The sequence below is a fragment of the Odontomachus brunneus genome, unplaced genomic scaffold (assembly GCF_010583005.1).
Source record: "Odontomachus brunneus isolate Ranch 3 - 2012 unplaced genomic scaffold, Obru_v1 Obru_scaffold_057, whole genome shotgun sequence".
Taxonomy (NCBI): Eukaryota; Metazoa; Arthropoda; class Insecta; order Hymenoptera; family Formicidae; genus Odontomachus; species Odontomachus brunneus.
Window position 1 is genome coordinate 136,240 of NW_022639507.1, and position 17,819 is coordinate 154,058.

Below are 17,819 nucleotides of genomic sequence, written 5' to 3' on the forward strand. Positions count from 1 at the left end.
TATTATTGCGAATATCACAAAATATAGGATTTTTACGTTCACTTCAATCCGTTTTACGTTCCCACAAAGATTGTGAAAGAAAATCTGAGACATTCTGTATATAAAATTATTTCAAAATATTAATCTTTTTTCTAACTGCATATTTAATTGAACGAAGTATCTCACAAAATAATGCAGACTTCAATTTGCGAACATGAGATTTTCAATTAAATAAAAGTTAGAAATTTGTTACAGGAAACTCGTGATTTTAATAATATTAAAGGAGGCAGATTTTATTTTAGGGATTCTAAAAAAGCACTGAAACTACTAAATTGTTGTTGATTATAAAATACTATTCAAAACGCCAAACAAATGCTACTATTCTTAAGTAGACTTTTATTATACAATCCACGGCCCACACACAGAGATAGTGCGTAATTTTGAGACACCTCATGTAATGAACCTCACCTCGAAAATTACTTTTATGCAATCATATACAACCTACAACTAGTTAATGATACAAAATTTGCTTGATCGCGCGATTAGCTCGTGATTTTTGACTTCTACAACATCATAACCAGAATGAAATCGTCCCCTCCTCCCGTATTCATCCACGAGGGGGGACGAGACATTCCACCTCGCCGTAATCGGTATGGAAAAAATATCGAAGGTTCTCAATTTATTTATCTCCATCTTGTGTATGTGTGTTATGTATATACGTGTATTCATATGTGTATATACTGTTTGAATGTGCTGTATATATGTGTATATGAGTGTTTTTCTCCTTTACTCTCTCTGTGTGTGTGGTATGTCGAATGCTATTATCTGTATATGACACATTTACAATAATAACAATACGCTGCTCGTCGTCGACGAACCATCTTAACCCGCGCGCGTATATGTATATGTTTATATTTATATATTTATATGTATAATCCGAAAAAAAATTTAGTGGGACATTGAGTCACCACTAACACACACAGGCTCTTTCTCTCTCTCTCACACACACTCTCATTTTCTCCTTTCTATTTCTCTCTCTCTCTCTCTCTCTCTCTCTCTCTCCTCATGCAATCGTCAAGTCGTATATCACAAAGTTTCCGAATGCGCCGTTTCGATTTAATGCGAGCAATAACAATGACGATAATCGACATGCATGTATGTATGTATGTATGCGACAATGCTTGCAATTTGCGTTCTGAAGGATAAAGTTCTATGTTTGTATGTTGCGCGCACATATGTTTGGTGTATCTATGCGACAATGTCACAAATGTAAATCGGAAATTTTGCCGCAGATGTTAGCCGAGCTGTTTCGAAAGAATTGAAAGAGGAGTTAGTCGGTGGAAGAAAATATTTGAGAACATTAGCGACAAATAATATAAATCGACGGAAAAAAGCATCATAAATAATAATTTTATGAAAATTTTAAATTTCTACCGTCAATTATTTTAAGTAATTGCAAATTTAACTATTCTACTTTCAAGCACTTTTCTGTCCAAATTTAATTTTCTGGAAACGTTCCGTTACCTTCCTCCCCCTCCCCTTCTCGTGTCATTTAAATTAATTTCCGATATAAGAAACTGTATAAATAAATAATATGTCTTCTATGATCATGGACGAGCATAAATCCACGGATTCGCAAAATCTATAGTTCGCATCAATACAACGCAGATGCAATGAAAAAATTAACGATTATCGCGATATCCGTATATATATGTGCGTGTACATGCGTATGCAATGGATTGAATAAAATAGGAATTGAAACTGGCATAATCTTACAGCGAGCTCGATTTTCCATTTTACGGATATACAAAGGAATGTTAAGTATGTTTTGTTGTCGTCGCAAGCGTAATAAGCGCTTGCGGACGCATCAGTATCTGAGAGGAGAACCCGCCGAAAAAATACAAGAGTTTCAACTCCCAGAGTAAAATCGTCGAATCGCCTCATATGTTTCGTACATCTCCTTCGTCGCTTTCGCCTCTTCTCTCTTATTCCCTCGCATTCCTTCGCACTTTCTCGCAGGTATATATATTTACAGATTTCAAGATTGATTAAGAATTCTGATATTCGCATCATCCTTGCTCTCCCACCCTTTCTCTCACTCTCTCTCACGCCGTTATAAAAAATTGATTCGTTTCGCCTTAAATCGTTAACACTTTCCTCCCGCCTCCTCTGCCTCGGACCTCCCCCTCCCTCCTATCCTCGATAAGAATTCAACTGTCTGGATACCGGTCGAATACTTCAACACTTGCCATTGTGCCACGCCATTGTTGAGTATCGTTATTACGTGCTGCATTTTGCATCACGCTTTTATCACCGTTATTAATATGCAGTATCGAGAAATAAAGTTATTAAATGAAATTTGTACTGTTACTTAGTGTAATGCAAATTGGTATTCTAGATATACTACAAATTGCAATATCATGTGTGTTACATTAGAACTGAATTAATAAATCAATATCTTATAAAAAATTCATGAACTAGTTTACATAACTATCAAACTATAATCCTATTAATGACAATAATCGAATCGAATTGAAAGATCGTGATGGGAAATTAGTGAGTTTTATGTTACGCCTCAAAATATCGACGAAATATGATGCATATTTTGCATACATCATTTTTTTATCTTCTTCTCAATAATTATACTTAAACATAAGATTATATATGCATCAGAAAAGATATACGCGCGTTTTTTCGCGTATATGTTACACGTCTCGGAAAACTTATGCTCTTCTTCATCCTCTTTTCTCACAGTCATCGATCGAGTTATCGACTGGTGTCCAGACAGTGGTCATTCCCGGATCGTCCTTACAGAAAGGCTCGCGACCAACGTCATCGCGGCCGTTGGCGGTGCTACGAAAAATATCTCCAAGATCAAGCCATCACAGACAATAGTTCCGGATGTCGGAGGTGCGGGGTACTATATCGTGCAGAGACGAAAGACGTGCGCACTTTCAAGGTTCTTCCTAAAGTTAGCTTACTAAGGTCGTTCTTACAACGGTATGTAACAAGACTCGATGCTATTTACATCTGCCCCTCCTCATGTTTTCTTTCTCCTTCTCCTCTTTCTCTTCATCTTCATTCTCGTATTCATTCTTATCCCCCTCCTCTTCCACTTTTCTATTAACACCTCGAGGAGATGGATGCTGCAGCCACGCCAAGTTCCATCAAGAATTCTCCGCGAGAATTCACGGATCCCGTGGAGATGACCCGTGGAGCACCCACTCGTCGTCGTCACGGGGCACCGAAGACCTGTATATTTACACTCCATCGGCGATTCAAAGTCCTGAGCCCCCTCAGGGCCCGCCGAGTCCCGACCATCTCTCACGTCGGGAATCATCCACTACGCTGGGACTTAATAATGTTAAGGCATCGTCGTGCGTCGACGAACACGAGTTCCTCTCTGGCGTTCGTTGGCAGTAGCGAAAATGTCGGTCGAGATCCACGACCTTCACCCGCTCGATCCAGGCACTATCAAACCCCCATGCCCCTCGTTCGCATCCTAGTATCACTCATTCGGACAGTACGAACGATATGAGAACGTTGATTCCGATTTTCGGAGCTCGACAGGCTCCGCGACTTCGGAGAGATCGAACTTCGGGCTGGTGAAATTTCAGAAGCTTCGGTGATCCGAATCCGATTTCATCGCTCGGTGGCTCGGTCATCGAATAGAGGAATCATTCTAGAAGCTCGTATTCTGCGATCTTGTAACCTGGCTAATGCATATCTTGGACGATTTTGGAAGCTTGATAATTCAGATCATGAAGTATTAATTATAAAGATTAAAGAAACATTTCTTGTCATTCTTCATCTTTGATTTCTTCTTCAATTTTATTGAAGAGACAAGAAATTATGTCTCCGATTCATTTCCTAGCTTCTTCCAAAATTCAAAATATTTTTCTTACAAATTTTTCCTTCTTCTGATATTTCCAGTAAATAGGATAAAAGGAAATACTGCTCCCAACTTCTTTAAAAACCCCGAGAAGTCTGGATTTTTTCCTCAACTTCTTCAAAGATCTATTCTTCTTCTATTTCTTTTTCTTAGCTTCCTCAAAGATCCAAGACATTTTCTTTTGGATATCTAATAATTTCCAGAAAAAACTTTCTGTAATTTTGCTTAATTTACGATATCAGATTTCAGTGAATTAAAAGATTTCGAGTTTTGGTTAGCCTTCAAATAAAGAGATCACTTTATCGGCTTCAAATTTTGCGGCTTCGGGAGTCGACGGGAAGCATCGCCAGGACGAGCACAGCGAACGCTAATGACGGATCGTGGTGGTATGCGCGATGATAAGGAGCGTGAGGTCGGGGGCCGAACGGAACAACTTCGCGCTCGACTGTGAACCGCGGCCCCGTGTGTCATACCGGCTCCTCCCGCTTGAAATTGATGTTCTGGGAAGCGCAAAAGTCGCGCGTGAATGGCACACAGTTGAATAGCTTGCACACCTCACACTCGTACACCGGCACGTTGTAAAAAAGGGCAAGCAACAACGCGAACAGGCCCACAATTAGAATTAAGCAAACCCAAATCAGCAGGATTTTCCGTCTACGGTCGTAATGGCCGAACGAGATAAACGGCATCAGCGCGTAGGCCGCCAAAAAACCGAAGATAAAGCCGAACAGATGCGCGTAGTTGTCCACCCATGGTAGAATGCCTAGTACGAGCAACCCCAGCAGAATCAGAATTAACTTGGACAGTGCGCGTCGTGGGTGTTTCAACATCGGCCAACAATGCAGTACTTCGACCACTAGTGTAGCCAAGAGCGCGAAATGTGCACCGGCTGGACCAACCTGTAAATACAAGTAACATAATGAGTATTGTTGATAAACGCGTTCAAAAGATTCTCTACTTTAAAATTGAAATCCAAGGAATTTTTTGTTATTTCAAAGAAAAAAATAGTAAAAAAAATTCTTTATATTTATCGCCAATTGTTTCATATCTTTGATTTTCACAAAAATCGTAAAAAGAAATCTTTTTAACAAATAAACCGATGTGTATTCTTTGAGTAAATTATTATCAATAATGTTATGAAATTGAAGAATTTACCTCTGCCCTATAAGGGACGAAGATTGCGCTGCCTAAATTCCCAGCGAGAGCACCGATAAAATAGATGAAGGCAATGCGCAAAGATCCCGTCAACTTCTCTAAATCCCTCATTAGAAAGTACTGGATCAGCAACGTAATTGCCAAATGGACGATTCTGTAAGATCGATTTAGTGGGATCAACAAATTTCGCTTGTTTCCTCGGTTAACTCACCGAAATGAATAAATTGGCAGCTTTATCTTATTGAATTTTTATGAAGGTATAGATGAGGTATAGATTGAAAGAGAGATTTATGCTTTCATCAAAATAAATTCTTAATTTTTTGTGGGAATTAACATATCGAAATAATTAATCGAAAAGAAGAGTCAATTAGATATTTTTCAGTACGATCATATTAAGGGAATGCTGGAGCTATATTCTACATGTTTGCCGACAATTATAGGTTCGGTATGTGCTGTTGCACAGCTATTTTATGATATAAATCTGTTCTTTTTAACTGAACTGTCTGAACTCGTGCAATAAATTAAAGTAAAATAAAATAAAATATAGGCGAGTTTTTTAATTCATCGATGGATCCATCGCATGATGCGTAAATAGAATGAAACATTGCATTTGCGCATCATGCAATGGATCCATCAATAAATTAAAAAACTCGACCTACATGTGTCTCACACTCTAACTTATTGCACTAGTGTGCATCAGTTTAGACAGTTTAGCTAAAAAACATAAATCTTATATCTACGACAAAAATCGAACAGACAGTTGTCGGTGAACGTGTAACACAGAATACAACTTTCGAAGTCGATGACGTACTTTCATTGCGTAAAAGAATTTGCAATTTTGTACAACCAATATGACGTAAACTATGCAGAAAAAATTCAATTTGTCAAAAAGTATAGAATAAAGACACTAAAAGCGACATACTACTTTGTTCTTAGAGGTTATATCTTAATGTAAAACTCAAAATATAAATGTAGAGGAAAGTAGCCAAAAGCGACATAGGCCTCCTAAAACGATCTCTATATCTCATATATGAAATGTTGTATTTTATCGAAACTATTATAATAATTCGTTTTACCAGTAAAGTTTTACCAGTGAGAATTTTAGAAATTCTAAGTTTTATTTCTATGATTTATATGATTATTGGCGAATTACGTAGACTAAACATCGATAATTATCTTTTTGTTCAACATTAAGTTCTTCTAGATGCATTTAGCTTTTGTATAAATATTTTATTTTTTATCACTTTTTTTACTATGTAACTTGAAAAATTTTATGAGAATGTGTTTTAAAGTGACATACTTATAGTATGCGATAGCTACGATAGCTGTGACTAACATAACCTGATTCTAACCTCACATTATGAAGTGACATGTGTTGTATATGAACTTACTCTGCTGCAATAATATAAATGTAAATCATTTTCAATAATTATATACATCAGTGAACACTAACTAACATAAATATTGCTTTTAAATAAAATAAATATTATTCAACCATTAAACGCATTAACGAACTATTTATTATCAAATATTATCATATATGCAACATGTTATATAACTTCCAATAGGTATGTCGCTTTTGGCACCCATTTTCTTTGAACTCTATTTTCGTGCGTTTTACAAAAACATTTTTTTGTTTTAAGTCTAGAAACAATTTCAGTAAAATGTGATATTATCTGATAGAGGGTACTTCCAACTACATGTATATATATTTACATTTATATTTTGAGCTTTACATTAAGACATAACCTTCAAAAACAAAGTGGTATGTCGCTTTTGGTGCCTTTACTCTAAATATATATACATGTAGTTGGAAGTACCCTCTATCAGATGATATCATATTTTTATAAAATTGAAATTGTTTCTGAAATTGTTTCTAGATTTAAAACAAAAAATATTTTTGTAAAACACACGAAAATTGAGTAAAACACAAGAAAATGAGTGTCAAAAGCGACATACATATTGGAAGTTATATAACATGTTGCATATATGATAATATTTGATAATAAATAGTTATTAATGCGTTTAATAATTGAATAATATTCATTTATTTAAAATATAATATTACAAAAGGAAAATATAATTAAATAAAAATATATCTTTGGCATTTCCATCTTTTTCACTTCTCACATATTTTACATATGTATATTTTACATTCTCACAGATGTTATATTTTTAAACTAAACAAAATGAAACTTTAAAATAAACAAATGTCACGTCACAATGGAAGATTAGAATCAGATTATGTTAGCCACAAAGTATCGCACCTATCACTTACTGTCGGTACCCAGATAGCCAAACCAGCGCGAACAGATTTCGAGCAGAGTGTGCTATCAACTTTTGATGGCAAATAGATAACAAATTTGATGCAGGATCTGTTATATCAAATCTTGTTACCAAATTGCCGTCAAATATACGGTAGAGCTTATTGTTGAATAATTGCTGCAAATTTGACACAAATTGTCCGATAGCAAGATCTGTCGCCAAAACCGTAGCTTAATGTAGACACAAATGACTATGGTTTTGCTGTGGATTTTTGATCAAATTTGCTGCCAATCTGCGCGCAGTCTGCGCTCAATTTGCTTACTGGGTATGTCACTTTAAGACACATTCTTATAAAATTTTTCAAGTTATATAGTAAAAAAATGATGAAGATAAGAATATTCAAAAAATATTTTTACAAAAGCCAAATGCATGTAGAAGAACAAAAAAATAATTATCGCTGTTTAGTCTACGTAATTCGTCAATGAAAATTATAGAAATAAAATTTGCGGATTTCTAAAACTCGATATTTACTAATTTAACATATAAAAGAATAAGAAATATACCAAATATGAATTTTTTATGACTTAACTGATAAAACGAATTACGTTTATATTAGTTTCGATAAAATATAACATTTAATATATGAAATATAGAGGTATATCATTTTAGGCTACTTTCCTCTAATTATTTGAGTGAAATGAAATTATGTTGTAATTGAAATTATGTATTGAGTGATATGAAATTACATCATTTCTTTGTAGTCAAAAGGTGTTCTCCTTAAGGCAATGATGAAGCTGAAAACTTTACCAATAGAATACTAACATTTTTCTGCAAAGTTTACGTTGTATTGGTTATACAGAATTGCAGATATTTTTATGCAAGTACGTGCAAAAATAAACAGAAGCATTAGTCAATATGTGACGAAAACGAAAAAATAATTTTAAATGTAAAATCTCAAGCTGTCAGCGTAATATTTGTCTAATCCAAAAGTTCAGCAGCTTGTACATATTGAAAGTATAGATGTTCCAAATAGAAAAATTTTGAAGAACGTTGCTGTACTTTCGCATCTAAATTCAGAAGCTTAAAAATATCCGAAAAGTTTGCAGAAATATTTCTACAAATGTGTGATTAGGTTTTCCGCTGAATATAGTAAAACAAAGCAACACATTTATGTAAGTTCTGTATAGTATACATACAAGAAATACGAAAAGGATAGCCTGATTGTGTTAGCGACGATCACTCCTACGTTATCGAAGTTTGTCATCCTTCAGCATTCCCTTAATGAACAAAAAATGACCTAAAATTTCTCGTTAACTCAATAATACTTAGATGTTTCGATCTTTATTCAGACTCTATTAAATGAAATAACAAAAGCAGTATATACTCGTAGAACGGTTTAAATACTTTCTTTTACATATTTCGGAACACATTGAATATCTAATTAAAGGATCTGATTTATGAAAATTATTCAAAACCAAATTTACCTGTTGGACGTCGCTTACATGCATAAAAGAATGCATAAAATACATTAAAAAAGTACAAATCGTTCTGCAAATAAGAGTACAAATAAAAAAAAATAGAAAAGAGAAAAGCTTCAATCCACGGCAAAAAAGTCTAATTAATTTTAATCTGATATATTAGGATCATTTTCGATCCAGTCGATTTTTTACTTTCAATTTTCTGTAAATTAGTGGAATGAAAACTTTTGTTTCCCGCACTAAAAAAAAAATTATAATCGTGGGAAATATTAAATCTAAACACAGTTAAGCTATTTCAATAGTCGGTCAAATAAAAAAGATTAAATTGTTTTGAAGTCGTTTCTGTCCCCAATGTGCAACATTAAGATGTCAAAATGTAAAGTAAAGATGTAAAGTAAAAATGATTTTTCATTATATTTCGGTTCTTTACATAAATGTAATATATAAAAAAAGTTTCATATAAGTAACTTATTAATTTTTATTTATATATTAAACATTAAGATTTCTATACCGTTAAATTCTAATCACCAACAGAAAAAGATTTAGGTACAGAGCTAATCTTTATAATAATTTTAAAAATAAATAAATAATAAAAGCTGCGTTATAATAGATTAATTTACCGCAAAAACTTGGAATTATTAATTGTTTTATTCGCCTCTTGGCTAAAAAAGAAATGATATAAAAAAAATTTTGTATACCTAAATAATTATGTTTTTTTGACAAATTGAAATGTATAATATTTTTCTTTTTTTAAGACTTAAAGACTTAAGTATCGGCAAAAAACTCATAAAGCATAAATTTCTTAAATTTATTTCCAGAAAAGTTATAAATTTCTATGTAAACTCCTATTTTCGTGTTTTTCTTTATACTTGCAGTAAAATTAGATACTTAAATGAAAATTTGCGATTGTTTCTTTATATATATTATTCTATTCTACAAAAACATATTCATAATTTTTCATATATTTTTATTAGAATTTTTGCGCAATTTAAATAAGAGATAAAAAACGACACCACAGTATGCCACATTAAAATGATAAAAATATGTATAAGAGTTAAAAAGTCATAATAGTTATTAACATTATAATTATTGAATTGTCGAGACATTTTAGTTTATTTTTTTTTCATTGCACTGAGATATAGACTTTGAATAGCCTTAATTTACATCAGTCGAATATCAATAGAGACCTCTTGATTGTTTATTTGACCAAAAGAAAATCAATTGCTAAAAAATTTAGTTAAATAAATTAGTTTTATTTCTTTTTGTATAAAAATCTATCGATCGAGATGAATGCAATAGTTTTCCAATTTATGAGTTATTACCCGGCGTGAAGGAAGGTAGTGGTGAAGAGCCTATAAAACTGGTCGGGCCATTCCGGATGCAGAAACGGTATCATCCCGCAGACGTCGTGTAGACACTCCACCTGTGAGCATAGGGACGCTTCCTCATGAAAGTAGCCGTGGACAAAATCGCAGTATTCCTTCGTGGTAATTCGACACATTCCATGAATCCCAATGCAGCATGGATGACCTATCACTTCACACACCATGTGCTCCGCCATTTTATCCTTATAACGACCGATGGGAAAGTTGCCGTTACCTCGCTGACTCCCGTTTTTGCTGTCAAAGTATTTTCATATTTTACTCAGCTGATTATGCTCGTCCGTCTAATTAAGAATTCAAGAGTTTGGGTCGGAAGAATTTCAAAGTCCATTAAACATTAAACACTATTATAATTCTTTTTTCTTAAATGATCATGTTGTTTCTCGTTAATCTTTATTATAGAAGACCTTTAATGGTTTGTTTTCGCAACATTACTTTACTTTCATTTCGTAGAACATCGTGCAAACGTACGTATACGTATGAAAGCTTTTACCTGAAGCGTTGGTTGAAAGGATTGGTTTTCCGACAGATGGGCCATTTTGTGATGTCGTCCGGCCATTCGTAGGGTGCGATACTCGCCGGAGCGTCGCAGAACTTCGGGTCCAGACCGCAAACTGATCCACTGATGCGACCACCAGGTCCACTATCGCCTGGTCCCCACTTCTTCCAGGTCGAGATTGTGTTCTACAAAATTCGAGTCGCGATTAATCGCACGAGCGATGATCCCTGAGAAATTGACCTGACCCCGTGAATTCACATGCGAAGCGTCATGCACAAATTGAGACTAAAGAGCCCGGAGAGAATGTTATGGCAATTTACCGTAACAGTAGACCTTAATCCTCGGACCTGTCGGCGCGCATGAAAGAAGAGTACGTTAATATAAAGCACAGCTATGAAGAGAACCAACACGAAATATGTGAGTTGGAAGTTGTAAGTTACAAGTGTACATAGTATAAAAGAGTCACGCGTAGAAGTGGGAAAAATCTTGTTTATACTGTCGGAACTTACCGAGCAGTCGGCTTTACTGGACTGAACACAGCCTGAATCGTCATTCCTGATGCAGCAAGCGGTGTCCCGTTCTCTTTCCCGCCAAACGTCGATCTCCTTCAGAATCTTAATGTCCCGACGCATACATGGCGCGAACTTAGCACCCAAGTGTATCAGATCCGCGGCCCTCGGACCTAGCCAGAAGTTCGCTGGTTCTTGGTAGTCGACTTGTTGCAACGACAGACTCGTCACGAGAACCTAGATGTAGTTAAAAACATTTCTCAGACATGTGTGCAATGTTTACTGAATATTTACTTGAGAAAATCTAGTTTAAGTTCTTTCCAAGAAAGTCTTCTTGTAAGAAAAAAAAATCTTCTTAGAAATAACTTTCCAGATAGCGTTAGAATATTCTATGAACGTTCTATGGATATTTTTTACGAAAATTTGTATACTCTATGAATTTATTAAAAATACTGTTCTATGTTCACAATATGTTTATGATATATATATGAAATGATTAATTATAAATATTCTATGAATGTGCATAGAATATTTACAAAATATAGATTAATCATTGATTTTGCTTTTACAATTATAAAGAAATAGTTTGAATATTTTATTTTTTCATATTTTACATTACTAACCTATAATAAATGCGTACCCTGTTTAAAAAATCCGATAATGTAATCCGATATAAATATATACACAAATTTCATTGAAACATTATATGACCTTATTTGAAGTTATCATTTCTATCAGAAATTCCATTTTCTCACGTTTTAGTTTATATAAAAAATTATCCATTTCTTTTGTTTTGTATTACATGCAACTTACTTTTAACGATTAAATATTATACTTAAGACAATTAAATATTTCTCTAAATGTACATGCTTTTCTATATAATTTTATTTCTTTTACCACAACACGATTCAGTTGTATAAATTCTTCTTATATAATTCTATCACAAATTTTTTAAGCAGAGTTACTACTCGGAATATTTGGGAAAATTTCAGTTACACAAATGCATTGCACATGCGCAAATAAACCTTACAAATATTACAAAAATGTTTTTTCCATTATAAATTTACGAATCTCTGTGTGACAATATTATACTTGATGAATTAAATTGATGAATTAAATTGATATTCACAGAATATACGATTCGAATATTCTGGAATTAAAAACATTTGTATTTTATACGAATATTCATAGAATATTTGGGTTTTGCTTTATTCTTTATTCTATTCTACTTTATTTTTTAGCCTTAGTCTATCTACCATAATATGTAATTTAGATCAAGTTTTAACGGTTTCCAATAATGATTGGGAATGATTGAGATTTAGCAATCCGTTCTGTCCACTCACCAATCCTGATCGATGGTTGAGATCCATTCCAACGGGACCGAATCCGTAACACGCCAACGATATTATGAGAATCAACACTTGCACGGTGGTGATCCAGTACGTGAAATACGGCCGATGATCCTCGAAGTCGTCCAATTGCTTCTTTATGTCCGGCTTGCGCGCAACACTCTTCCGGAAAGATCGCCTGTGGCAACGTGGAAAAGCGAGAGGACTTTACTTTAATAATTCTTTCCAAATCCGCTTTGACTTCTTTAATACGATTCGTTCGCTATGTACATCTTTTCTTGATCTCTCGTTGTTGTACATAGAATATATATACAAACATAGTACTAATTTAATTTCAAATCTCGTAATATAAACAAGTAAAATGTGCATGGGCGTGCGTATATATGTGTATGTAAGAAATGTGATAGTACCCGAAGAAGCGACCGACAATGCCCATCCCGTACTGTCGCCGATTACTGTTGTCGAAGACACGATCAATCGTGCTTGGGGAGATCCTCGTGGCACCGGCTAACTCCCTCCTGAGAGTCACCCCTTCGTCGTGCGGCACTCGCGTACCTTCTGCCGGGGGTGCATCGTACTTCGACCTGCTCCAACTTGTCTTTCTGTAATCTCTTTCTTGTTGTACATATTTGCGGGCTTGTCGGCCGGTAGCTAATCTATTTTGCAAATCGCCTGTACCACGAATTCGATCTCCCGATCTACCAGATCGCCAGACCATAATCCGTCAACTGCGCGAACGTTGCTGGCGTTTCGATCGCCACCAGACAAAGAGAATTCTCACGAATTAAGCTCGAAACTCTCTCGAGCGAAGAAGATAAATAATAAAAGCTCGTCTTTCATTTAACGATCGTTTAATTAACTCTTCCATCTCCGCGGGAAATCTTCTTACTTCTACCTATGGGGACCATTATTGTTGGCTTACGAGCGGTATCCGAGTCACTTCCAGATCCATTAACATAAATTACAACGCCATTAATTACCGCTCATTAACTCGGTGGCACAGTGACGGATGCGTGACATAATTTTTAAGTATAATAATTAATTTTATAGTAACTACTGACAGCTTAACGCATTCTAACGTCGCGACATTTAATTTCCCGCCAAAGAGTTTAACTAAAGAAATCACGATGTCTCACCTGGAAGTATAATGGTCCCTCGTGATCTGACGGGGTCGTCTAACTTGTCCGTCAATCGTCGTCCTATCATCCTTCTGCTGCGCAAATCTACACATAGGAAGCACTTAATGTCTTGTTGTTCGAAGATTCTGACATCGAAAAATATTGACTCCCGATGGTTCCAATTTCCTTCTCTCCCTCCCTCCTCCCCTTTTTGTAATCTAATTCCCCAGTAAGCAAAAAACATAAAACCTACATCTTTAACGTTGATATGTATAATTTCTAATTTTTATTTAATTTTTATCGTTTTTTAATATTTTATAAATGTTTTATAAATATTGCTCAATATAACATTACTTCCCAAATATTTTTAGAATATTTTAAAAACATGAGTTATAAAATAAATATTTTATTAATGTTATAATACATTTATTAGAAGTAAATTTATTAGAAGTACAATATATCAGCAACTAACTTGTATATACATATACAAAAATTAATCAATTATGCACCAAACTCAATTGTAAGCAATGTTCAGTATGATATTTCCTAGATAGCATAACATATCCGGGGATCATATTCAGGAGGCTTTGGGTCATCCCTCAAAACATCCTGGACATGTCTAACATAATTCTAGAATGTGTTATTTTGTGCTATCTTGTGCTACTCAGGTTAGGATATAATGAACTCATCAGCGATATTTCATTTAAATCGAATGTTATACCTTTAGAAAATAATATTTATTTTTTCTCTCTGTCAAAATAATTTAAATAATATTTACATTTCAATAATTTATAAATATTTTGATAACGAAAATAATGAGCATAAAATTTCTGATTGATTTAAATTGTTTTATGTCTTGTATTTTTTAAATTAATTTATTGTTTATTCTAGTTATTTTAATGTTTGGTTAAAAATTTGAAAGCAATCGTCACTGGTTTATTAATATATATTTTAATAATATCAACTTTTGTTGCGTTATTTCAACATTTACCAGCAATATCCTATTAATGTCATTACAATGTTTTTTTAGTAATATAAAAATATATTATTAGTAAGATCTATATATATACATATGCACTATACAATATATTCTAGTTCTCGTGATATTATAAGTGATCTTGTGTGTATGAAGTTATACTGACAAATTTTCTAAACAATTTTTCTAAACAATTTACAATTAATTTTTTCTCATAAAAAATGTCGAGTGAGATCATTATTCATGGCAACTTCCCAAATCTCAATATATTTTTCTAACTAAAGCTCAAAGAAGAAAATTCTATTAAAATCTATTTGAAATTTTTACTGATAAAAATAATTTTGTTATCCATTTGATCGTTCAAATTTTAGTTTGTGAAAAATCCTATTCTTTTGATCGCTTGTATTTCAGAAACTATTGATGTCTTAACGTTTTTGCAGAAAGGAAATTAACATTAAATTTCTCAGAGAACCTGTAAATAAATAAATAAATAACACTAAATTGCTTAGAGAACCGATATAAATAAAATTCGTGAGAACTGAAACACTCTGTACACAAATTGTCTCAGAACAATCTACGAAGCTTTCGTGAGAACGTAGAGCGGCTTAAAATAAATATAAAAGTCCTATACCGTGTTGCGATATTAATAACCGAAAAATTAATTACGAAAGATCAAGGAAAAATGTGTGCTAAATGGTAGAGGACGGACCGCTCGAGTCACAGTGCAGCCCAGTAATATAGCGCACGGCGATGTCGCGCGTGGCGATTGGAAGACAACGCACCACTGCCTATACTTATATTGCTGTGCTCCTACATCTCGCCTCGGCGCGGTGCGGCAATATAGGCCTTGTGGCATACTATATTACTGAGCTGCACTGTAACTAGAGACTCTATAAGAAGAGACAGGATATCGTATGTTAACGTTTTGATTGACTGCGTCATGGGTCCTTGCTTCCAGTTAGGATACCTTTTTTATACTGGTACAGTACTGATTTTCGATACTGTGACAGTACTATTTTCCGATACTGGCCCTTTTCTATCATCCCAGTATCACACTAATACTAAACCCGTACCAGTATCTAGTACTATGTAACGTTTACCATAAATCAGTACTGGGCCACTTTGATACTAATAGTAAATTCCTACTTGGGCAGTCGTCTGTTCTTTTCAGCTGCACTAACTACACTGGCTGCACTGCTGAACTTGTGCAATAAGTTTAAGTGAGGTAAGTATACTTCCGGTTTGGATATGGCGAACCTAGTATTTACAGGCGACGGTGTCCTTTCTCATCTTATAAGGTTTCTAGCTATGACTCGAGCGGTCCGTCCTCTACCATTCAGCATACGTTTTTCTTTAACTTTTGGTAATTAATTTCTCGGTTACTATTACAAATATCGCAAAACGGTATAGGACTTTTATATTTATTTTATCCAGCTCTGTTCTCACAAGAGCTTCGTTGTTCTGAGACACTTTGTTTATATTCGTGTTTGTTCAGAATAATAAAATCAAGAATAACTTATATAAAAAAAACTATAATATTTTCCCTTTGCACACACATTTACTCGAGTTGAATAAGCCACATAAAAAAAAAACACAAAAGTTTACTGTCGCAATACTTACCCGACCAATTCCTCGGAACTAATTCCCTCGCGATCCTGCACGGTGTCAAGAATGTCCACGACCTTGGCTCCGACTTCTTCATCCTTGACCAATCCGCTTGAGGCCTGATCGGCCTGCGTCTGCGACTGCTGAGACGGAAGAGGCGGCGGGGGTGGTGGTGGTCTCTCGAAGAAGGACTCCTCCTCGTCTTGGCCGCTGCTGGGATAAGACACCCCTTCCGACCTCGACAGATACGCAATCACGCTCGGCGGAAAGCTGCGCGATTCTGAGCGCGATTGCGAGCGTTCGCGAGGACGTTGCTTCGTCAGCGACTGAAAGCAAAAGACGCGTAACTTGATTCAACTTCAATTTAACGGCGTGATCGGAGGAAGCGCGAGTAACGATCACCGGATGATACTTGGCGTAGGAATATCAATTTCCTCACGGTGTCGTTATCAGTCTCGATGAACGGAGCAGCGACGAAACTTCTCTTGCACAGAGAGCAGTTACGAAGTTTGTCGCATATACAAGGAAGAGTAGGAGTGATAGCGCTGATATACACATCTCAAGAAAACTGAATTAAAGATTTAAAGCTTCATATTTTCTTGTTTCTTTTTCATATTTCTTCCATTTTACTCGGTCATTACACAGAACCGAAAGTCTGAAAGGACACCACACACCGTCTTCTTTCCTCTTAGTGAAGATTAAGTAATTAGATAGCTCGATGTACGTAAATTTCCAGCCACTTTACTAATGCAAATGTAAAAATTGTATTTCTTATGAATGATTAGCATTTATACTTATATAAAACGATGAAATAGAAACACGAAAGAAATATGCAAATAAAATTATCTCAAAATTAACCCTTAAAAAGATATGATATAAAATTTAATATGAAAATAAAAATATATTATTTGATAAATTTAATTAAAGTGTGACTTATGACAAATTTGTTTCTACATATTTGTTTATATATATTTGTTCCTACAATAAAACAAAAAATTACATTAATGTATAATATAAATTTAATAGTTAATTTTAGTATATAGTATATTTGCTTTATACAGGGTATCTGACGATAATATATATATACAGAGTGTCTCGCGTAAGACGTACGAAAAGAAAAATATAAGTAGAACAGATAAAAGTGAACAAAAATTATATGTCATTTTTCAAATAACTACGTAAAATTTCGAGATATTAATTAAAATAGTTGGGCATATCAGAGCGCGGCGACACGGCAGGCGGGACATACGGCTCGCCGCAGCCGGTGAAGAAAATGGACGATTGCTCGCGGACCTATCTTATAGGCTAGAGAGGTGGGTCGTTTGGCATACTGAAATGACTAGCTCCGTGTGTGCATCCGTGTATGTGTGCGTTCTTCCATTTTCTTCGCCGGCCGCGGCGAGCTGTATGTCCCGCTTGCCGCGTCGCCGCGTTCTGATATGCCCAACTATTTTAATTAATATCTCCAAATTTTACATGGTTGTTTGAAAAATGACTTACACAATTTTTGTTCACTTTTATGTGTTCTACTTATATTTTTCTTTTCGTACGTTTTACGCGGGACACCCTGTATATATATATATATATATATATATATATATATATATATATA

General features: G+C 34.6%; 1 protein-coding gene across 4 annotated transcripts in view; it reads right to left on the reverse strand.

Moving 5' to 3' along the window:
* Positions 1-641: 641 nt before the first annotated feature.
* LOC116845753 (inactive rhomboid protein 1) overlaps positions 642-17,819 on the reverse strand; it is a 340,621-nt gene continuing 323,443 nt past the window's right edge. For 2 of the 4 annotated variants that reach the window (XM_032818806.1, XM_032818809.1), the window contains 10 exons: positions 16,223-16,533; positions 13,645-13,731; positions 12,919-13,110; positions 12,503-12,686; positions 11,160-11,396; positions 10,971-10,997; positions 10,645-10,835; positions 10,092-10,388; positions 5,027-5,180; positions 642-4,770 (listed from right to left, as the gene is read on the reverse strand). In XM_032818806.1, coding sequence (XP_032674697.1) covers positions 4,339-4,770; positions 5,027-5,180; positions 10,092-10,388; positions 10,645-10,835; positions 10,971-10,997; positions 11,160-11,396; positions 12,503-12,686; positions 12,919-13,110; positions 13,645-13,731; positions 16,223-16,533 — 2,112 coding nt within the window. In that variant the 3' untranslated portion in view covers positions 642-4,338. The remainder of the gene's footprint in view (positions 4,771-5,026; positions 5,181-10,091; positions 10,389-10,644; positions 10,836-10,970; positions 10,998-11,159; positions 11,397-12,502; positions 12,687-12,918; positions 13,111-13,644; positions 13,732-16,222; positions 16,534-17,819) is intronic. The other 2 variants (XM_032818807.1, XM_032818808.1) reach the window with 2 other exon arrangements.